Here is a 20426-nt window from a genome sequence, read left to right as displayed (position 1 = left end):
ATGTGTATCACTGTGTATCACTGTGTATCACTGTGTATCACTGCACATGTGTATCACTGTGTATCACTGTACATGTGTATCACTGTGTATCACTGTGTATCACTGCACATGTGTATCACTGTGTATCACTGTACATGTGTATCACTGTACATGTGTATCACTGTGTATCACTGTGTATCACTGCACATGTGTATCACTGTGTATCACTGTACATGTGTATCACTGTGTATCACTGTGTATCACTGCACATGTGTATCACTGTGTATCACTGTACATGTGTATCACTGTGTATCACTGTGTATAACTGCACATGTGTATCACTGTGTATCATTGTACACGTGTATCACTGTGGCTGTGGGTTTTAGTAGCAAACACAGCTGCTGTATCTGCTTACAAAAGCTTTGTCCTTTGTGTGTGTGTGTGTGTGTGTAGCATGGGCTGTGCATGCTGAAATCGTCCATACATTTTAAAGGGAAGGTTGTTCTGTTAAAAATCCTGAATATTTAGCTTAATTTCAGTTCTCTCTAGTATTTCAATGTTTGTTTTATAATTGAACCTAAAAGTATAAACTGCATTTAAGTTCACCTTTTTCTTTAAATCCTGGCAAAAAAGGGCATTTTCAAAGGTGATATTTGGAAGCATCAGAAACTAATCTGAAAAAATTGACAATTAAAACATGATTTGTGCTTTGTTCACAGTTTATGGGTCAGTTTGCTTTAGTGTTATTGTCAGTAAAAGGCTGAAACACACAATCATATAACTGCCTGTTAGAAAGAAATTGTCTAAATTAAACGATTTGAATAAATAAGAAATGACAGCATTATTAGTGCTCTTGTTATAATAATTTTTGGTCCAGCAGAACTGAGGTCAGCTTATTCTGGTTTAGTAACACCCCTTTTGAAATATGAAAGACAGTTTGTTACAGTTAGTTTTACTTCTGTAAATGTGCAGTAATAAGGCATTAGTCATTATTGCCAAAAATATAATGTAATTTCTCTAAATAAAAGAATTTTAATTAATTATAAATGTAAACCAAATGATGAAATGTTATTTGATTTATGTCTTTAAAGTTTTAATTTTAGATTTGTTTTCTTTTTTGTTTTCTTTTTATTATGGTCTGTCACTTGTTAGAAAGCATGTTTTCTCTGTAAGTGTTATTTCCTCCATTCTAATTATTAACCTGGGTGTGATGTTTAGTTAATTATTAACTATTATTAATCCTCATTAAATTCATATTCTGTAGTTGTGTATCGACTTATTTACTGATCTTGATATGTTAAACTTTGTCTTTTTTTTCTTTATTTTTATAATAAAAAAATCACTTTATTGCATAATGAGCGGCACATTTTTTTCCCAATCAGCAAATGTTGAGTAACTTTTCAGGTTTTACTTCAATACATTTACCCTTTTATGCAGCAGCAGATCAGCCAAAGGTCAGTCTGCAGATAAGGTTTGAAGAAAAGCACTAGTTTTCCTAGAATTTGTTCCTATTGATGAGAAAAAACAAACATGCAATGAACGAGATCCACCACCGCCTCCTACTTTGAACCGAGATGACTGCACCTTCGTTTCTAAACTGTTGCATGGACATCAGAAGTCTGACATGTCCAAAAGGAGACGCATGTTGGCGCCCTCTGCTGCCAGCGGCATATGTGAGCAAGGTTTAGGAGTTAGTAAGTGCCACAGCTCGAGCAAATCTACTCTGATTGAAGGCCTCGGAGCAAAGGCCTATTTGCGGCAGGAGTGCGCACGATTCGCTACTTTTGTTTTTGTACTTAGAATGATTACAGCTTTAATTTAGCCCCATAACCATGTTAGTATTTTAATTCAGATTATTTTTAGATATAAAATGACACGTAAGTCTACCTCTGTGGACTAAACGGAATTTCTGATTTTCTGTGGAGTGTGGAATCTGCCGAGCTGAACTCCGCGATGAGCTGCCATGCGCTCTACTTCCTTGTTAGTGAGTCGGTGTGAGAGGGCGAGAAGTTTCAGACCCGCACAAGTATGTTGGGATTTAAGTAACGTTTTCGATGGTTTCTTCCCTTTGGAAAGCTCACCTCGCCGTTTTTACCTCGTCACCGGGAGGACAGCGCTATCCGAGCCATGGAGGCGGATTTAAAGGCGGTTGTGAGGCGGATCTACTAGATTAGCACAGCTGCTAACACAAGCTCTTCATCAGATGCGTGGAGCTGGATCACAACTCGAGGCTTTTATTGACTTCTCCGACGCCTTTTAAGGATTTTTCCCGATCTATGTGCGCTGGGATGGTTAGATGCGGTGTATTCGGTGTGATCCGGTCGGGATCGGTCGCTGTGTGAACACACAGACGGTTATCTGTGCTAGAAGAGGGCTTGAAGAGGCTTTCAATGTTTGGCTTTGTTCGCCGGGGACTGAAACGCGAGCGATAAAAGTGCGATATTAAATGCCGAACACGGAGCTCGTGTCCCGCGAGGGCCGGGGGAGAAGCCCGCCGCCGCAGAGTAGCGTTAATCAGAGGGAGAGACGGAGCAAGAGCCGCCGAGAGAGGCACCGGGAGAAGCGGCGGTCCTCGTCCTCCTCCTCCCGGAGAAAGAAGCACAAACACCGGGAGAAGCAGCAGCAGTTGTGGCCACAGCACGAGGCGCTTTACGACGGGGATGTTCGGACTTTAGTGGAGTACGACGACGTGAGCTCGCAGTCCGAGCGCTTCTCCGGGAGCCCGTCGCCCAGAACCGACACGCTGTCCGTGGACCGGCTGAGCGGAGCCGAGCTCCGGGACTCACGGAGGAGGGACGGGACCGGCGGGGCGGAGGAGGAGACGACGAGGAACCGGTCCAGCCCCGCGCTCAAGTCCCGCAGCGGCGTGAGGAATCACGACAGCAACGGAAGAAAGCCTTCGTCCGCGACCCAAGCCGACAAAAAGGAGTCGAAGAGACACAAAAGCAAGTCCAAATCCGAGAAGGATCCTCCTTCTGCCTATAGAGAGCCTCCGCAGGCTTACCGGGACGACCGGGAGGAGCTCCGGTCCTACTGGAGGAGCAGCCCGAGCCTCCGAGCAGCGGAGAGTCCCTACGGGGCGCCCTACTCCTACGGATACCAGGAGTCTCCTAACACAAACTTCCCGTTCATCTCCAGGAGGAGCCCCAGGAGGCCGTCACCGAGCTCGACCTACTACGGGCGCGATTCAGAGCTGCACGGCGCCTATACCGTGTCGAAGTCTCCGAGCTCGTACTCGAGCAGCAAGAGGAAGCGCTCCCCGTCCAGCCCCCGCTGGCGCCGGTCCCCGAGCTACGGCCGACACAGTCCCTACGAGCAGGGCGAGGTCACCGGCAGCCCGTACCAGCGCCGGCGCTCCCGGAGCCCCAGTCCCGACAACAGGTGAGACACGGGCGTCTAAAGCGCTCGAGGAGGAGAGCGGCTTACTGTGTGTTAGTTAGCGACTATACTGGATTTGTAAATGGTGTATAATTGATGATAATATTGGGAGGAGTACGACATGTGACTCGATTCGATTTGAGTCGGTTCACATAAATTCTGTGAAAGAATCAACCCGAGCGGTCAATTCGGGTGACGAGAATCGATGAGTTGAAATGAATCGAGTGTTTGACCGAAATATGTCGAATTTGAACAGAACCGACTCTTTCGATCATCGAAACGAGTCGAGAATCGACGAATTGGAGTGAATCGAGTATCTAACTGATAGGGTTAATAGTTATTTACTTTAAACATTAGCATAAATGATGCATATAAAGCATGCTTGATGTTTAGTGGACTGTATGAGCAATTAAAAAAAAACGTAATTGTTTCAATAAATATTATATTTAATGATTTTTCAGCTAATCAGTGTAAACTAATCTTACTATCGATTACTGTAACACAGATTATATTTATTGTCGAAGTGACTTCTATTTTATGAGTTGCGTTTGTATTTTTTTCTATCTCTTTGTATAATAGTTTATATTACAAATCCTAAGGGTAATCATAATTTCTCCCACTACTTTAATCAAAACATTAAAAAGAAATAAATCTACCTACACTGTTAAACAAAGATCCGTTTATTAATATTGTTTATTATTATTATTATTATTATTATTATTATCATAGTAACTTAACAAACTGTAATAAATATGGTATTTTGGTAGAAACTTGCTGTATTAATTGGCTGAAACTATGAAAAGGATATTATTGTACTTTTATAACAGCTTGTGTTTGTTGCTTTTCTCTGTCAGATGCAAATTCATTTTTGTATATTTATTTATTTTTATTTTTGTATAATTTGCACAGGTTTTTTTTAATAACCCAGACCTACAAAAGGTGTAGCTCCAGTCTCACATTCTGTACAGAATACCACAGTTCTTTCATATTAAAATTTATACACTTTTTTTTTTTTTTTTTATCCAAATCAGTCAAATTTAAAATGACAGAACTTCACAATCAATGGAAATGTCAGACCGTGCTGTTATTTTCTGACTGCTGTAGACATCACTGGCATTTTTGAAGACCGTACAACCTTTATTTGTTTACTATTTTAGTTATAATCAGCACAAAAGTGTAGAAGACCTTTTGATTCGATTCATTTGACCTTTGCAGTCTTTGCACCCACTGTTAACTCTTTCCACTCTGTGTGAAGAGCGAGGCACACACGTGTTGGTGGAGATCACGTGAATCGCAGGCTTTATAACAGAAGTCAAGCTTAATGACGCTCTGAAGCCTGGACTTTACAACATGAGCGTCTCTTTCCTCCTCCTGTGTTCAGAACCGAGTCAGTTTCATAAAGGGCTTCGTCAGTTGTTTTAATACGCGTAATGATGGTTGTAATTATAAACCAGATAAGTGTAATCTCAGTTTGAGAAGCAAATTACCTGAATTTTCATTGGCTGATTCAGTCATGATGTGGCTCCATCCGCTTTGCTGTCAGATGATTGCACAAGCAAATAGCAGAGACAGTGGTCATAAACTGGGGATTATTTCCATTGCTTTTGTTAGTAGTAAATTCTAAAAGTGTTTGCGCATTAAACTGCTGTTTCGTTTATGATGAAGGCCACATATTTGCTATTCCTTTTCAAATGCTTGTTTGGTAACAATATAAGTTAGTTTCAGCATTTATCTTTCCATTTATTGATTAAGGACTCTCAGATCACTTAAATGCAGTTTGCATTGTAACAAGGTAAAAGCCTTGGTAAGTGGTTTCATAAGTACAGGAAACCAAAGTTTATCTGATCTCTGTATTTGAATACTGTCTTGGATTAGAGTTAAATGTCTGTTTTCTGTCTTGAGAGATGTTGGAGGGAAGCTGATGATTGTAGCAGTCTTTTAATCTTCGCTGAACAAATAGTCAAGCCAAAAATTATATTTATGTTTGAGGTTTATGATGATCAAACACTTGCACTACTAGGGCTGCACAATTAATTTAGCTTCTAATTGTGATTTATAATTACGGATGTTACAATTGCATAATCGTTCAAAGTGGCAAGTAATCGCTTAAAGTCCACTTAAGTTGTTCTGCGTGCTTAGGATGTTTCTTTCTTTCTACGTTATCTTAAAGGTTTTAACATTGTTTCAATTTCAGTTAAATTATAATACCATTTATATGTTTACTTTTTTTTTATTTTATTTTTTTATTTTTTTATTTAAAGAAGAAACCCACCCAGTGTATAATTGACATTAGAGGCTTAATACTAAAGAAAAGCAATACAAGTTTTTCAGTTAGTGTTTTTAGCTTATTTTCATCTAAAAATATGGCATGCAGTTGCTTCAAAGAAAGTATTAACATCATTCAAAAGTAAATTGTCGTAATCGTTAGAGGTCGACCGATATTTTACCGATAGCTAGGTTGGACCACACTAATACTTTAATCGAATAATTTAAAACCATGAAACTTATACTATTTTCACATTTCACGTATTACATGATTAGAGCCCTATGAAATGTCTTTTGTTAACAAATTATGTTTTAGCATGTCTAATTATTTGAACGCATAAAGCAACGTATTTTTCTTTTCTCTTAAAGAAGCCTCATGATTTTTTTCTTTCAAAAATTGTATTTACATTTTTGTTATCAAATTAAGGCATGCAACAACTTTTATTTGTCTTTTAATTACTGAAAATTAAGCAAACCTCTTTTTTTTTTTTGGCAAACTAAGGGGATTTACTATTAATTAAAACATGGAAGAAATCTTGTGTCATTTATATAGGTTATGTAAATTCTACTCAAAAATACTTCAAAACCAGACTTTTATTTTGACGAGTTGCCATGAATATATGTGTATATGTGATATGATGTTTTTGTTAAAATCAAACAGTCAGATGCTCATGAAGTGACTCTCAGAGCAGTTTTGGAGATGTTCTTCATGTGTTTTCATCCTCATTTAGTAAGACCGCAGACGCTGAAATCACTGTGACTGTCACACGCGTTAAACTGTGAATTCAGTTTTTATGAATGTATTCCACAATTCCATCCACGTTTTCTGCATCGCGGAAAACATAGGGCCCTACAATTATACCAGCACAATGTATAATCCCACACTTCAACTGCTTCTATCCTTGAACACTTAATGATTATCTAATCAATATAAAAGAGCAGTTGAGTCTTGGAGAACTCACCGGTATCATACACATTTCGGACGCGTCGCGTTAAACTCGAGCAGTGGTCTAAAACAGTTTATTTATTCACCAAACGGACACAAGTTGACTTCAAGAATGAACAATGAGGTAAATATAAGTTTGAAGTTCAGTGTTAAAAAAACGGAGCAAACAGAAAGAGCGATCTATATTATAGTGTTATAAATGAAGAATACAGACTTTATTAGAGCCACAGAAAGACTATCGGTGCTGATTAATCTGCAAAACAGATACATTGGTCGACCTTTAGTAATAGTAATAATTTAGAGAGATTAATTAACTGTTATGTTTTGTCATAACCATCTAGTCCTACACACTACCATTCAAAGTTTAGTTTCCTTAAGGCGGGTGTATACGTTGCGATTTTTGCTGTCGTACGAGTTCGCATGCAATTGTGTGGAAATCGCGTATGCTTGTATGGTCTCGGCTCGTATCATTTGCGATGAATTACGAGCAGAGTGGCTTACGAGCACTTCCCGACCTCCCGATCATTTTTAAACATGTCTAAAAAGTTTGTGAGCTGTCGGTTTGAATTCGTGACATGTGTGCGGTTAAACGAGCCGATTTGTTGATTTATCTGAAATTGACCAATCACAAACTAGGAAAACCACAGAAGAAGAAAGAATAAGACGGCAGCGCCACGGCGAATGTTGACTATTGACCAGGAGGATAAACTCGCTGAAGTCTGACAGGAACAGCGAGCGCTGTATGAGGTTTCTAGCATCGTGTTCCAATGCCTTTTAGTTCTCGCTCTCGCTCTCGCTCTCGCTCGCTCACTCTCTCACACACGCATATGTAGTTTACAGGGACTCTCCATAAACGTAACGGTATTCTATACTGTATATCCCCATACACTACCTCTATCAATCACTGAAAATGCATGATTAATTTATATTAAACACCGTATAGTATTTTTTTAAAGCCATTTGGTTTACGAGGGCACAGGAATTGTCCTCACGAACCATGTTTACATTGTAATACCTATTTCAGATATTCATAAACCATATACAAGCACACACACACACAGGGTAACCAAACGTCCCGGTTTCCTATTGCTGAAAAATAACCTGTACGTGTAGGAAACAGTCACAGCTTGTATCAATATTTTATATGATGTTATTGAGAGAGGGAGAGCAGTTAAATTAACGTATTTTCCAGACTATAAGTCGCACTTTTTTCATAGTTTGGCTGGTCCTGCGACTTATAGTCAGGTGCGACTTATTTATCAAAATTAATTTGACATGAAGCAAGAGAAAACATTACCGTCTACAGCTGTGAGAGGGCGCTCTATGATGCCAGAGATGCTGCTCAGTTCTCCTGTAGTCTACACTGAGCAGCATAGAGCGCCCTCTCGCGGCTGTAGATAGTGATGTTTTCTCTTGGTTCTGAATGAATGCGACTTATAGTCAGAAAAATACGGTAGGCACGTTCGACTTGAAACAGCGCTGCACAGAATGATCACCTGTATAACATCAAAGTACAGCGAGAGCGATTCGAATGCATTGGATGTGTGTGCTCTCTATCGCGCTCGCAATACTTTAATGTCATACAGTGATCCTTCTGTGCGTGCACGGTGCGATTGTTTCTGGAATTCGCGGGTTGTAAAATCGTGTCGTAAATCATCTCGTCCATACGATTCTCAGATAAACTCACTCGTACCGTGTGCGTGGACATACGATCTTCCGACCATCCGACACGTTTCTTCCATCTTTATCTGACCCTCTAAATTTAGCACTAACTATTCTAATTCTATTCTTAAAAAGACCTCGAACACTAGCTTGCTTTATTCTTTTTCTGTTCTATCTGTTTTCTTATGTATTATAGCCCTTGCTACGTGTACTGTGTTTAAGCTATACTGAGACTTATAGTACTTGTATATTATTGCTCTTTTTTTTTTTTTTTTGATTGCTTCCATTGTCCTCATTTGTAAGTCGCTTTGGATAAGAGTCTGTTAAACGATTAAATGTAATATAACCTTTATACATTTCTTTTGTCACTTCAGGGCTGTCGCGATAACCGCAATATTGTAATATCGCTCTATTGACAAGCAAACCGCAGAGGAAAGATAGCAACCGCAGAAACTGCGGCAACCACAGTGTTCAGTTTATTTATTTATTTATTTATTTTTAATGAGGCTGTGGCCTTTTTGTTTTTTTAATTTGTCACTGTGCAAGCAATGTTAAATTAATTAATGATACAATATGGTTACGACTGTAATTTTCTCGCGAGCCTTTGTAGCGTGCTTCGTTTGTTTTGAATAAGCCGGCTGAAACGATGGGAGGCGCTCGATCTTGTCCCAAAACCTAATGTCATGTCGCCAGTTTGGGAACATTTCGGCTTTCAACCCAATGAAAAGGGCGAGGCAGCGGATGTAGATGAGCCGATATGCAAAATTTGTGGTAAAAAGGTTCCTGTGACGCGGCAATACATCTAATTTGAGGTCATCAGGACATTCTAAAACGCTTAACGTGAAAAACGCTTAACGTGGTTTAATGTACTAATACAGTGATATTAACAGACCAAACTCACTAAACATCATATTAATAAAGTATACTATCTACAAAAATTCAGATGATCCCCGAATATGAATTCAACGCATTTAATAACACGTTAAGCCTTTATCTCTACCTTTATTAACGTGTTATTAAACGACTTGCATTCATAATCAGGGCTCAACCTTTTTTTTTTTTTTTTTTTTTTGCACATAGTATACTGTATTAGTATAATGTTTAGTAAGTTTGGTTTTTAAAAATCGCTGTCTTAGTACATTGAGCCACATTAAGCGTTTTCTTATAACTGTTTTCTATGGTAGGAAAAGGCTTAACGTGTTATTAAACGAGTTGCATTCATATTCAGGGCTCATCTGATTTTTTTTTTTATAGATGGTATACTTTATTAGTATGATGTTCACGGTAAGCATTTTAGAGTGTCACTTTTGTCACTTATCAGTTTAATGCATCCTTGCTTAATAAAACTCTTAATTAAAACATCGGGCTGGCTTCAGACATGTTAAATGGTAGTGTATGACTTTCTGCTGGAAGACTCGAAATGCTGTTTTCTGCACTGTGAACTTACACTAACCACATGCTTTCAAGCGCCAAATATAGTAAAATTTGATTCATAAAATTAGTCAGTAAGACTCGTAGACTATATTGTTAGACATCTTAAGCCATAAAAGAGATGTGAGTGGGGAACAGACCCAAGGGGTTTTCAAAACGACATCCAGATATCAGTCATTCTCAAAGAGATTTCTCAATATCAGCCAACACAGCTTTATAGAAATGAGCAATGTCAGTTCAGACACGGTGAGCCGTTTGCTTGATGCACAGGGCCTTGACAATTTGCGGGGATTCTTGATATTTTGGTAGCCTCTCTCTGTGTGTGCGACTTTTAATTTCACTATTCAAGATAGAAATCATTCCCTCCACTGATCCGTCAAAAATAGATTTCACACATTCAAACCTCATTAAGTTTGAATTTGTACATATGTTAACCTCGATGCATAAAGGTGCGCTGTATTTATATTGTTTGCTGCCTTAAATGTTGAAGTCAGGTAGATTCTGATTGGTTGCCAATTAAAGCTGCGTGAGTAATTGTTAAAAGATTGTGATCTCAATTCAAACACCCACGAGATCTTATTCCTAAATGACAGTGATTTCCCCATTTCGATTAAACCATTGAGAAGTACAATCACAGCAAACATTCAAACTATGACCGAAGTACTGGGATAAACGTTATAGTTATATAAATGTTATAGTTCGGATATAAACACTGATGTCCATTGTAGTGATCAGAATAGAGTAAATCAAAAGTAAATTAAAAAACGTTGCTTCATCCAATAATGAAACAAGCGAAGCCTTAATGAGATCACATTGAATCATTACCTCAAGAGATTATAAAGGATATATCACTCAAGGATTTATCATTTCATTTGATTCAGCTCCTCCTTCCTCGGGTGTTTTCCTCACTTCCCTTGAATCCTGAAGGAGTGGAGCTCAGACGTGAAGAAAGGAAATGAGGATCCACAAATAAGAATTGAGAAGCACCCCCTGATTAATCCTGTAAAGAAACAAGCAAAGCCTTTATTAGTGACTCGTTAAATCATTCACTCATCATTCAAAAACACTGATTTACTGAGTCATTGAATTATTCATTCAACTGGAGAACAAGAAAAGATCATTCAAATTAATTGGATGTTTTTTAATAGACTGCAGCAATTAAGTAAATGTTATTTTGTTTAGTTGTCTATTCAGAATCATCCTCTATTTTTATTTATTCATTATTTAATCGTGATCCTCAGTTTCTCCAGAATCGTGCGACTCTACAGTTAATGGTTTTCGTTCATCAGAAGCGAAAAAACACATTAGGAAAGTTACTCCAATGATATCGTTCCTCCGTGTTTGCTCAGAAATGACTGACACAATGCTATCGCATGACTTCAGAAGGCTTGTTTGTAATATAGTTTAAATATGTCATTAACTGACTTCTTGTGGCTTTTTATGGTGCTTTTGACATTTTTTGGAGCTTGATGGTCTCTGTTTTCTTTGTATGCAAAAGATAAGGCAAGAAGGTCTAATATAATTTCTAATTCCATCTTCAATGGAAAACAGATCGTGCAGATCATCATTAATTGTGCTGTTGCTTTCAGGCGGACGGGAAAGTCGCGCAGCAGGAGCCCGTACCAGTCGACGCGTCACTCTCGCTCGCACAGCCGTCACAGACACTCACGGTCCCAGAGTCGGCCGTCCAGTCTGTCCCCCAGCTCCCTGACCCTGAAGAGCAGCCTGGCCGCCGAACTCAGCAAGCAGAAGAGAGTCAAGGCCGCCGAAGCCGCCCGCGTCAAAAACTCCAGCAACACCTCCACCCCAACCAAGGGCTCCTCGTCCTCCTCCAGCGCTCCTCAGCCCAGCCCTGTCACCAACCACACCAAGAAGACCAGACCCCCATCACCGCCTCCGCCGGGGGCCGAGAAGGGCCCCAGAACCCCGGTGTCCAGTCAGCCGCAGTCTCCTGTGGAGCGACCCGTCAAGAGGAGCTCAGACGCCTCTCAGTCCGGCAGAGAAGCCAAGGTGAAGGAGGAGAAGAAGAAGGGAGGACAGACCGTGCAGCTGAAAGACAAGGAGCGAGAGAAAGCATCTGCTCCAGCTGTAGCTTCTCTTCCTCTGACAGACAACCATCTGGATCATCTGGACGGAAGCGACAGGTGCGTCTCCAACACTGATCTCTGAAAACAGAGCATCTCGAGTATTTCACTTCATTGCTTTATAAGTTCCCCAAGGTTTTTGCAGGTTCTCAATTTTTAAAGACCCATTTAAGTGAAGAAAGTACAGTGGCCGAATTGAAGGGAACACAGTACATCAGTATAATCTGTAATTGCTAATGTATAAATGAGTTTTTAACAACCGTTTGAAAATACAAGCTCAGCTAGAATATGAAAAGAACGTCTACTCTACAGTCTTTTCTCAGTATTTCTGTCTTGTTGTCCAGCGTTAATGTCTAAAGACTTAAGGAATTATGAGGAATTTATCAAAATGTGAGTATGATTAAAAGAACAAATATTTGCCAGTGAGCTCAAAAGACTAGCTTCATTCAAAGGAAAACATGTTTTCATTCCTCATTGGAAGATTGGCAAACTCACTTGGTTTTGTACACTTTCTCAGAAAACAAGACTTCATGTGTTCATTTTCCATCTCCGGTAAATGTATTTTGATGTTTGTCCCACAAAACAAGGCAAAAATACTGTGGAGGATATTAGGTTACCTTTCTTTGCAGTGCATACATCATGTAGCGCCATGACTTTAAGACTTTCTGCTCTGATTTGTTTGGGGGGTTGGATTGAGACTTTAAGACTTTTAGAAGCCTTGGATCCACACTGTGTTGGATTGTGCTTTGTTTTTACATATACATACACTGAAATACTCCTTTTTTTTTTCCTCCTATGACAGTGTCTTGAAGGAGTCTTCAGCAACCTCAGGAAAGAAGAAACCCGAAAGGAAAGCCCGTCAGCTCCTTGCAGACCTCCCGCTTCCTCCAGAGCTCCTGGGTATCGCCCCTGGTTCGCCCCACAGCCCGCCCGATGACAAAAAGACGCCCATCCCACGGAAGAGACCCAAGTATGTAGTCAAACACTGACATCTACTCAGTTTAGCAGCGTTAAACCTCACCTGCGTCTGTTCTGCAGAATATGTGGCCCACGCTTCGGAGAGATCAAGGAGACGGAGATCGATTGGGGAAAGCGGTGCGTGGACAAGTTTGAGATCATTGGGATCACTGGAGAAGGCACTTATGGACAGGTGTACAAAGCCAAGGACAAAGACACCGGTGAGATGTTCTCAAACGTCTGTATATACCCTAACAGTAGTATTGAAGTCCGTGCTCTAGTGCTTTAATTTGAACTCTAATGCATTCTCAGACCTTTAATCACTTAATGTAGCTCATCTGTCTTTCTGGTTTTGTGTATTCAGCCGAGTTGGTGGCCCTCAAGAAGGTGCGTTTGGACAACGAGAAGGAGGGCTTTCCCATCACAGCCATCAGAGAGATCAAGATCCTGCGGCAGCTCAACCACAAGAGCATCATCAACATGAAGGAGATCGTCACTGACAAGGAGGACGCCTTAGACTTCAAGAACGACAAAGGTATCGCTTGGAAATGGCCCTTCAGAGTTTCTCCTGGCTGAGTCCATGTGATAACAGTGTTGTCTTCTCTCAGGGGCGTTTTACCTGGTGTTTGAGTACATGGACCACGATCTGATGGGTCTGCTGGAGTCCGGTCTGGTGCACTTCAACGAGAGCCACATCAAGTCTTTCATGAGGCAGCTGCTGGAGGGACTGGACTACTGCCACAAGAAGAACTTCCTGCACAGAGACATCAAGTGCTCCAACATCCTGCTCAACAACAAGTCAGTGCACACCAGATTAACTGCCTTCTAGCCTTAGAATATTAGCTTGAATGTGAATTAACATTATGATGGAGGCAGATAAGCTGCTTATTCTCGTTTTATTAGGATGACAGTATAAGGGACGTATTAACTTTTGTTCTCACCAATGTTGTATCTCACCCAGATCAGCATTTTGCTAACATCTGACACAGATCAGAATTTGGTGCACACGTTTTTTCGCATTCGATCTGAGTCGCTTCCAAATGTGGTTTAACGGCTCGTTTTCTTAAAAAAAAAAAAAAAAAATAAATATATATATATATAGAGAGAGAGAGAGAGAGAGAGAGAGAGAGAGAGAGAGCTTGCTCGCCCAATGTAAGGGTGACACGTTCCCATAAAAGTGGTGTTTTTAATACCAGTGTGCTGTTTCTGCTTGCGTTTTATTGAGATGGAAACTTTAGATCGGTAAGAAATTGTCCATTCAGGAGCTGGTTTTCAACCCCTGCCCTGTGAATTATAGAAATACTTGATGTGAATTATAGTGATATAGTGTAGTAAAGCGATCAGTGCAGACAATCCTTCTGGGTGGGGATGTATTTTAACACAGATATGGGACACCAGTCGTGTCTAAAGTGAATGCAAACATATCAGATCTGGGTATTTAAGACTTTTTAGCCTAATGCAGCCTAATGGACCAAAATGGGATTGGAGTCCACAATGGGTTGAGTGCAAAGTCAACTGGGTTCTTATATTTTTTGGTCCACTTAAAGTGGTCTAGGCTCTTTTAACCCTTTAGAATCTGAAGCTAGTGGTGAAAAGTGTTGGTTAAATAGAGTACTGACCACCATTAGATCAGATCATTGTGGACTAGACTTTCACATTACAGCAGATCTAACGTGTGTGTGCTGTCCTGCAGGGGTCAGATCAAGCTGGCAGATTTCGGATTGGCTCGTCTGTATAACTCTGAAGAGAGGTACGTCTCTCCATGTGATTCAGCAAGCCGTAATGATTCGAGTGAACCGAGCAGACTCTGACTGTCCCGTGTGTGTGTGTGTGTGTGTGTGTTCCCCAGCCGGCCGTACACTAATAAAGTGATCACTCTGTGGTATCGTCCGCCCGAGCTGCTGCTGGGAGAAGAGCGGTACACGCCAGCCATCGACATGTGGAGCTGCGGGTGAGTGAGGAAACTGAGCTGTTAATACACACGTCCCTCCAGACTCCACCTGTTTACACCCTCCCTGTCACACAGGTGCATCCTGGGAGAGCTTTTCACAAAGAAGCCCATCTTTCAGGCCAACCAGGAGCTGGCGCAGCTGGAGCTCATCAGGTACGAGGAGCTGGATCCAGACGGGATGTTCCCGTTCACAGTCTGAGATTCAGCTGACCTGTGTGTGTGTGTGTGTGTGTGTGTGTCCGATCCAGCCGTATCTGTGGCAGCCCGTGCCCCGCTGTGTGGCCCGACGTGATCAAGCTGCCCTACTTCAACACCATCAAACCAAAGAAACAATACCGGCGGAGGTTAAGGGAGGAGTTCGCTTTGTGAGTAACCAGAAATGAATCAAACCAGTCTGGTCTGTTTTAAGGGCGTTCTAGCTCATGACTACAAAGGGTTAAATGAACATCGTGTCTTAACTCACCCTTCCACAATTACAGCCAGAATCAGAAAGTCATGAATCGTGGCGTTGGATGAAACACTGGTATCTGTCTGTGTGGTGTTTTCCAGTTCCAAAATCAAAACGTGCTTAAATTAAATTGAACCATTTACTTCTAGATGCAAATTAAACATGGAGTACTGTTTTCTGAGAAACTGATACAAAATTAAGTGAATTTATGATTAAAACAGGAGTAGGGAATGAAATCTTTGAATTTCGTTTTATTCCGACTCGCTTCATTTTGATCATTTTCTCTTCCTGTTTTGTCATTTTGCTTCTCAAGTAAATGTGCTTTAATTTCAAGAATCTTCAGACATTTGCACTGGAAGACGAGACAGAAACACTGTAAAAGCAACAGATTTGCATCACTTCTTACAAACTTTAAAGTGTTGCTGATACATTTGCATTTAGATGCTAAATTGAGTATTGTGTTCCATTCGATTCATTCCTTAAATTTGGTCTTAAAGTGATTAAATGTCTTTTGATTTACCTTCATAAAACCTGCAAATATTTCAAACCCTAATCTTTTACCAGATTTTAGAATTATCCTAGAGTTCTGCTGTAATTGTAAATTACTTTACAGCATGACTTTTAGACGTGTAATGTTCTGTAAAGACTGGTGTGAGTGCTATCTTCAGGGGGATATCTTTATCACATGAATGTTTCAGTATTCCTCTGATGGCCCTGGATCTGTTCGACCACATGCTTGCGCTGGACCCGAGCAAACGCTGCACTGCAGAACAAGCGCTCAGAAGTGACTTCCTCAAAGACGTGGACCCCACCAAGATGCCCCCCCCAGAGTATGACATCCTGCTGTTCTTGCTTTTACCCTGTTTGATTATAATATACCAGATTCTTTTTTATTTTGTAAGCAGCTATGCTTTTAATTGGTGTGCTTTCGCTATTTGTAACTTTTTTATTTTTTTATTCCATAGCGGGAGGAAACAAAATAGCAATATATAAATACAAAGTTCTGAGCAAACAAAGTCTGAATTGTGAGATGTAAGCTTGCAGCTGCAATATAAAAAGAGAGAGAGTTGCAATTAACTACAAAAAAAAATTGGGTTGCAAAAAGGTGGAAAACTTCCAGGATTTTTTGGAAACTTTTCAGGATTTGGGGGAGTATTCCAGGGATTTTGGGAATTTTTTTTCTGCCCTTTGCAAACCTTTGAAAAAAAAAAAAAAATTCTCTGCAGAGAGGAAAAAGTTGTAATTTGAGAAACCTGGAGTTACTAGAAAAAAAGTGAACTGTGAGATAGTCGCAATTAATGTTATTTTGTAAAGTAAATGAAAACCTTTTAAAACAGTAATAAACTAAACCTAGAACTAAGGTGTTTTTATTTTGTTTTTTCAAATTGTGCTTTTTTTTCTCTCTCTCTCATAGTTCTGAATAATAATTAACTTTAGTTTCAGTGAATTAATGCATGCTTTATTTGTTCTCAGATGCCAGTGTTTGAGCTCTGCCCCTCAGTGTGATCTGATGCTCTCTCTCTCTCTCTCTCTCTCTCTCTCTCTCTCTCTCTCTCTCTCTCTCTCTCTCTCTCTCTCTCTCTCTCTCTCTCTCTCTCTCTCTCTCTCTCTCTCTCTCTCTCTCTCTCTCTCTCTCTCTCTCTCTCTCTCTCTCTCTCTCTCTCTCTCTAGTCTTCCTCTGTGGCAGGACTGTCATGAGCTGTGGAGTAAGAAGCGGCGGCGGCAGAAGCAGATGCCGGAGGAGCTGAGCGCTCCTAAAGCCCCTCGGAAGGAGCTGGGTCTGGACGACAGCCGCAGTAACACACCGCAGGGTTTCCCCTCCGCCGGAGCACACAAGGGTCCGAGTGCTGCTGCCGCTGTGGCCCTGCTGGGTAAAAACACCTGCACTGACACTGATGTCCCTCACACACCAGTTACTCTCCTGTCCCGGGTCAGAAACTACCCAGAACTCCCTCATTACACCTCGGCTGCTCCTCAGCACCGTAGCAGCGTGGTGGAGGATCACATCGTCTCATAGCAGTCAGTAAAGACTGGAATACACTACACCACGATTAAAATGTGACCAGATTGGAAAACACTAGGAGTCAGATTTACTAAACCGGCGTATTAGCATTAAAGCACAATCTCATAAATGCACAGATGGGAGTTTAAAGTTCTGACAGTGCACAAATAAAAGCATGATCTAAAAAGGCTCAGCGATGACCAAAGCAATCTACCAAGAGCTGTGTGATCACAAAATGGGACAATGGGAAAATCCAAGTTTAGTCATCTTAGTTTATTTTGAATAAGCCGTGAATATAGACCTAGAGGAAGATAAGAAACTCTACAAGACTTATGCAACTGATCTTAAAGGAAATGCATTTGTTAATTAATGTAGTCGTCTTTTCTGTGTTTCAAAGAAACGTAAAAAATGAAAAAAGCAATTCACTCACACATATACTGAATAATTTGATCTATTATTAAAGCACCAAGTGATGACTTCTAAAGCATGCAAGTGAATGTGTTAGGATCGTATGCACTGGTATTTCGCCTCTTTTTGACTGTCATGCATGTCCGAACATGAGCTTTGAGTAACCTAACTGCTCAGTTCACTAAAGAGAAGCAGCTTTTGAACAGGACGTCACTAGTGTTGTTAGTGTTGAGCTGGTATTGATCAAACCGTTCAATCTTCCCTCGTCTGTTTCTTCTAGACCCCAAAGCCCCCACCTCACAGCTGACCCCCGAGCAGCTGGCTGTGCTTCTGAACCTCCTGCAGTCCAAGAGCGGCCCGGGGGGGTCCACGATGAACCCGGAGACGCTTCAGCAGCTGACGCAGGCCTTGCCCCCCGCACCGCTGGAGTCTGAGAGACCCCCGGAGCCGCCTCCGCTCCCCAAAGTGTCCAAACCCCCCCAGCCGCCCCGCACCCCACCCATGCCCAAGCCGCCTTCGCCCCCCGCCCCGCAGCAGTCGGTCCAGAGCGACGGAGAGGCCTCGGTCACACAGACCGCCGTCACCATGCTCCTCGCTCAGCTCCTCAAGGGAGAGGTCATGGGGTTCGAGGGGGGCGAGGGGGGCGTCTCAAACCCTGCACCTCCACCTGAGCCCAGCCCTGTGTCTCCAGGTAATGACACGTCATCCTGAACATCTTGGCTGTGTCGGGAATCTCATATTATCAGTGTAGGGATATCACTTTGGAATTAGAAATTACTTGGATTAATAATGTATTCACATTTTTTTTTTTTATTCATCAAAAACTCCTTTTAAAAAAGGATCACACACTCCTTAAAACAAATATTGAGCAGCACAACTGTGTTTAACATTGGTAATAATCAGAAATGTTTCTTGAGCAGTAAATCATCATATTATTCTGATTTCTGAAGATCATGTGACACTGAAGACTGGAGGAATGATGCTGAAAATGCAGCGGAGCATCACAGAAATACATTACACTTTAACACAGATTCACACAGAAAACATGTTAAATGGTAGAAATATTTTACAATATTAGTTTTTTTCTGTATTTTTGGTCAAATAAATGCAGCCTTGAGCAAAAAAAATTAAATATCTTACAGATCCTTAACTTTTAAACAGCAGTGTACATGAAACGGTGCTCTCAAAACACAACACTAAAGTGCAAAACATTTATTCTCTCGTCTCCCAACTTATTTCATTCCACTTTTCAAAAGCAAAAATGCATTCAGTGTTTGGTTTCTGTAACCCTTTCTTCTGCTGTCTTATAAATCTGTGATCATTTCTTCTGTTAACATCAACACGTTGTAACCAATTGTACGGTTTGCTCGTTTTTATTCAAAACCACAAAACATTTTTTAAAAAGTGCCGAACCATTACATTTGAGTGAATGGGTGAAATCAGTCGAATGCTTCTCATCGGCTCTTCAGCAGGAAGTGTGAGATTTCAGCTGTTTCCGTGTGTGTTTCTGCAGTGTGTGAAGTCAGCGGCTCGTCCTCCAGACCTCTAGAGTCTCTCTCCATCCTCCCGCCGGACCAGAGACCCCCAGAACCTCCAGAGCCGCCCCCCTGCGCAGACCTGGACTACCGACAGGCCCCCGAGCCCCAGCCGGAGCGAGCCCCAGGAGACGCTCCCAGACCTCCGGAGGGACCCGGCTACGGGACGGACTTCAGCCGGCCGCCGCCTCCGTTCGGATACGCAGACAGCTACCTCGGGCACATGATGGGGGGCCACCCGCCTCTGGCCCACAGCAGCATGGTGTTCAGCGGAGACCAGGACCATCGCTTCGAGTACAATCCCAGCGGGCCGCCGCCTCCTGTTCCCGCTCCGCCGCAGGCCTGGACTTCCCCCTCACAGTCGCTCCCGCTCGGGTACGTTCCCCATGTGAACACGGCAGCGCTGCGGGGCAGAGGACTCCCTTTCTGACGTCTCCCCGAACCAGCACCAAGCAGAACTGGAGGAACAGCTCGCGGGGACACATCTTTTGCGTTTCCAGAGCTGTTTCCGGTTCCCCTGCGATTGAGTTTTGTAATCGGTTCTACTGCTGTCTTTTAAATTAAAACTGTACCTTTGCGTGTGCACTTGCCGTGCCCGGGGAAGTGTTTTTATGAGCGTCTCGGACTAGTGTTATAATGATGTTTTGCACTACTGAATAAAGTAGGTGGAAACTAGTGAAGGTGTGACGGAGGAATGTGCTGTATCTGCACACACGACCAGTAACGGAAGTCCTTTCCTTTTTTTCGTTCCCTTTTTTTTTTTTTTGGTCAGTCATTTTTTTTCTTCTAATGATTCATTAATGATGGTCTCTGTCACAAGGCTAGCACTTCTGAGCTGAGCGAGTGAACGATCAAAGCCGTTTCTCTCGCCAGCTCTCGTCTACAGACATTGATTCACTGAAAGAGACTGATTTCGAGGAGATGAGCAACAATGTCTTTTGTATGAAGATGTTTTTTTTTTCCCCTTTGGCAAATGTTTATTAAAGAAATGCCAACCATTTAATATGTACTGGTATTTTTAATTCTTTGTATATTTTTGCATATCATGTGTGTGTTTGTGTATATATCTATAATCAGATGTGCTCACACTGCCGAAGTGTACATGTGTTAAATACATCAGCAGTGAAGAAAACAACAACAACAACAAAACATGTATTAGAAAACTAAACTTACAGTATTCTTCCATGAACTATTTTCTCATTCATGTTAGTAAAATGAGTTTGAACACAACTGAAGCGATCTCTTAATGTGAACTACATTGAAAATACACATTAAATACTTTATACCTTTATAGAAAATAAGCTCACTAAATATGGAGGACCAAATCTGCAGAAATTAAAAAATGAATAAATGTAGATAAAGAAAATAAATGACTCGATA

At 41.3% G+C, this 20426-nt stretch overlaps 1 protein-coding gene across 1 annotated transcript; it reads left to right on the top strand.

Moving 5' to 3' along the window:
• Window positions 1-1644: 1644 nt before the first annotated feature.
• Window positions 1645-20049, top strand: cdk13 (cyclin-dependent kinase 13). Its single transcript, XM_052542625.1, has 14 exons — window positions 1645-3360; window positions 11251-11805; window positions 12548-12715; window positions 12784-12923; window positions 13067-13237; window positions 13311-13500; window positions 14396-14452; window positions 14552-14653; window positions 14729-14806; window positions 14902-15018; window positions 15800-15931; window positions 16773-16972; window positions 17792-18202; window positions 19025-20049. Exons 1-14 carry the CDS (start codon window positions 2426-2428, stop codon window positions 19474-19476), a joined length of 3708 nt encoding a protein of 1235 aa, XP_052398585.1. The 5' UTR covers window positions 1645-2425; the 3' UTR covers window positions 19477-20049.
• The last annotated feature ends 377 nt before the right edge of the window (window positions 20050-20426 follow it).

This window comes from Carassius gibelio, chromosome A24, assembly GCF_023724105.1.
Source record: "Carassius gibelio isolate Cgi1373 ecotype wild population from Czech Republic chromosome A24, carGib1.2-hapl.c, whole genome shotgun sequence".
Classification (NCBI taxonomy): Eukaryota; Metazoa; Chordata; class Actinopteri; order Cypriniformes; family Cyprinidae; genus Carassius; species Carassius gibelio.
Note: the sequence above shows the minus strand (reverse complement) of the source record. Positions and strands in the feature narration are given on the sequence as shown.

Excerpts from the sequence above, each read along its gene's own strand:
- cdk13 (XM_052542625.1), top strand. The coding sequence starts at position 2,426 with ATGCCGAACACGGAGCTCGTGTCCCGCGAGGGCCGGGGGAGAAGCCCG. Across the intron at positions 14,453-14,551 it reads CTGTATAACTCTGAAGAGAG|CCGGCCGTACACTAATAAAG; the intron begins GTACGTCTCTCC and ends TGTGTTCCCCAG. Across the intron at positions 15,019-15,799 it reads TTAAGGGAGGAGTTCGCTTT|TATTCCTCTGATGGCCCTGG; the intron begins GTGAGTAACCAG and ends TGAATGTTTCAG.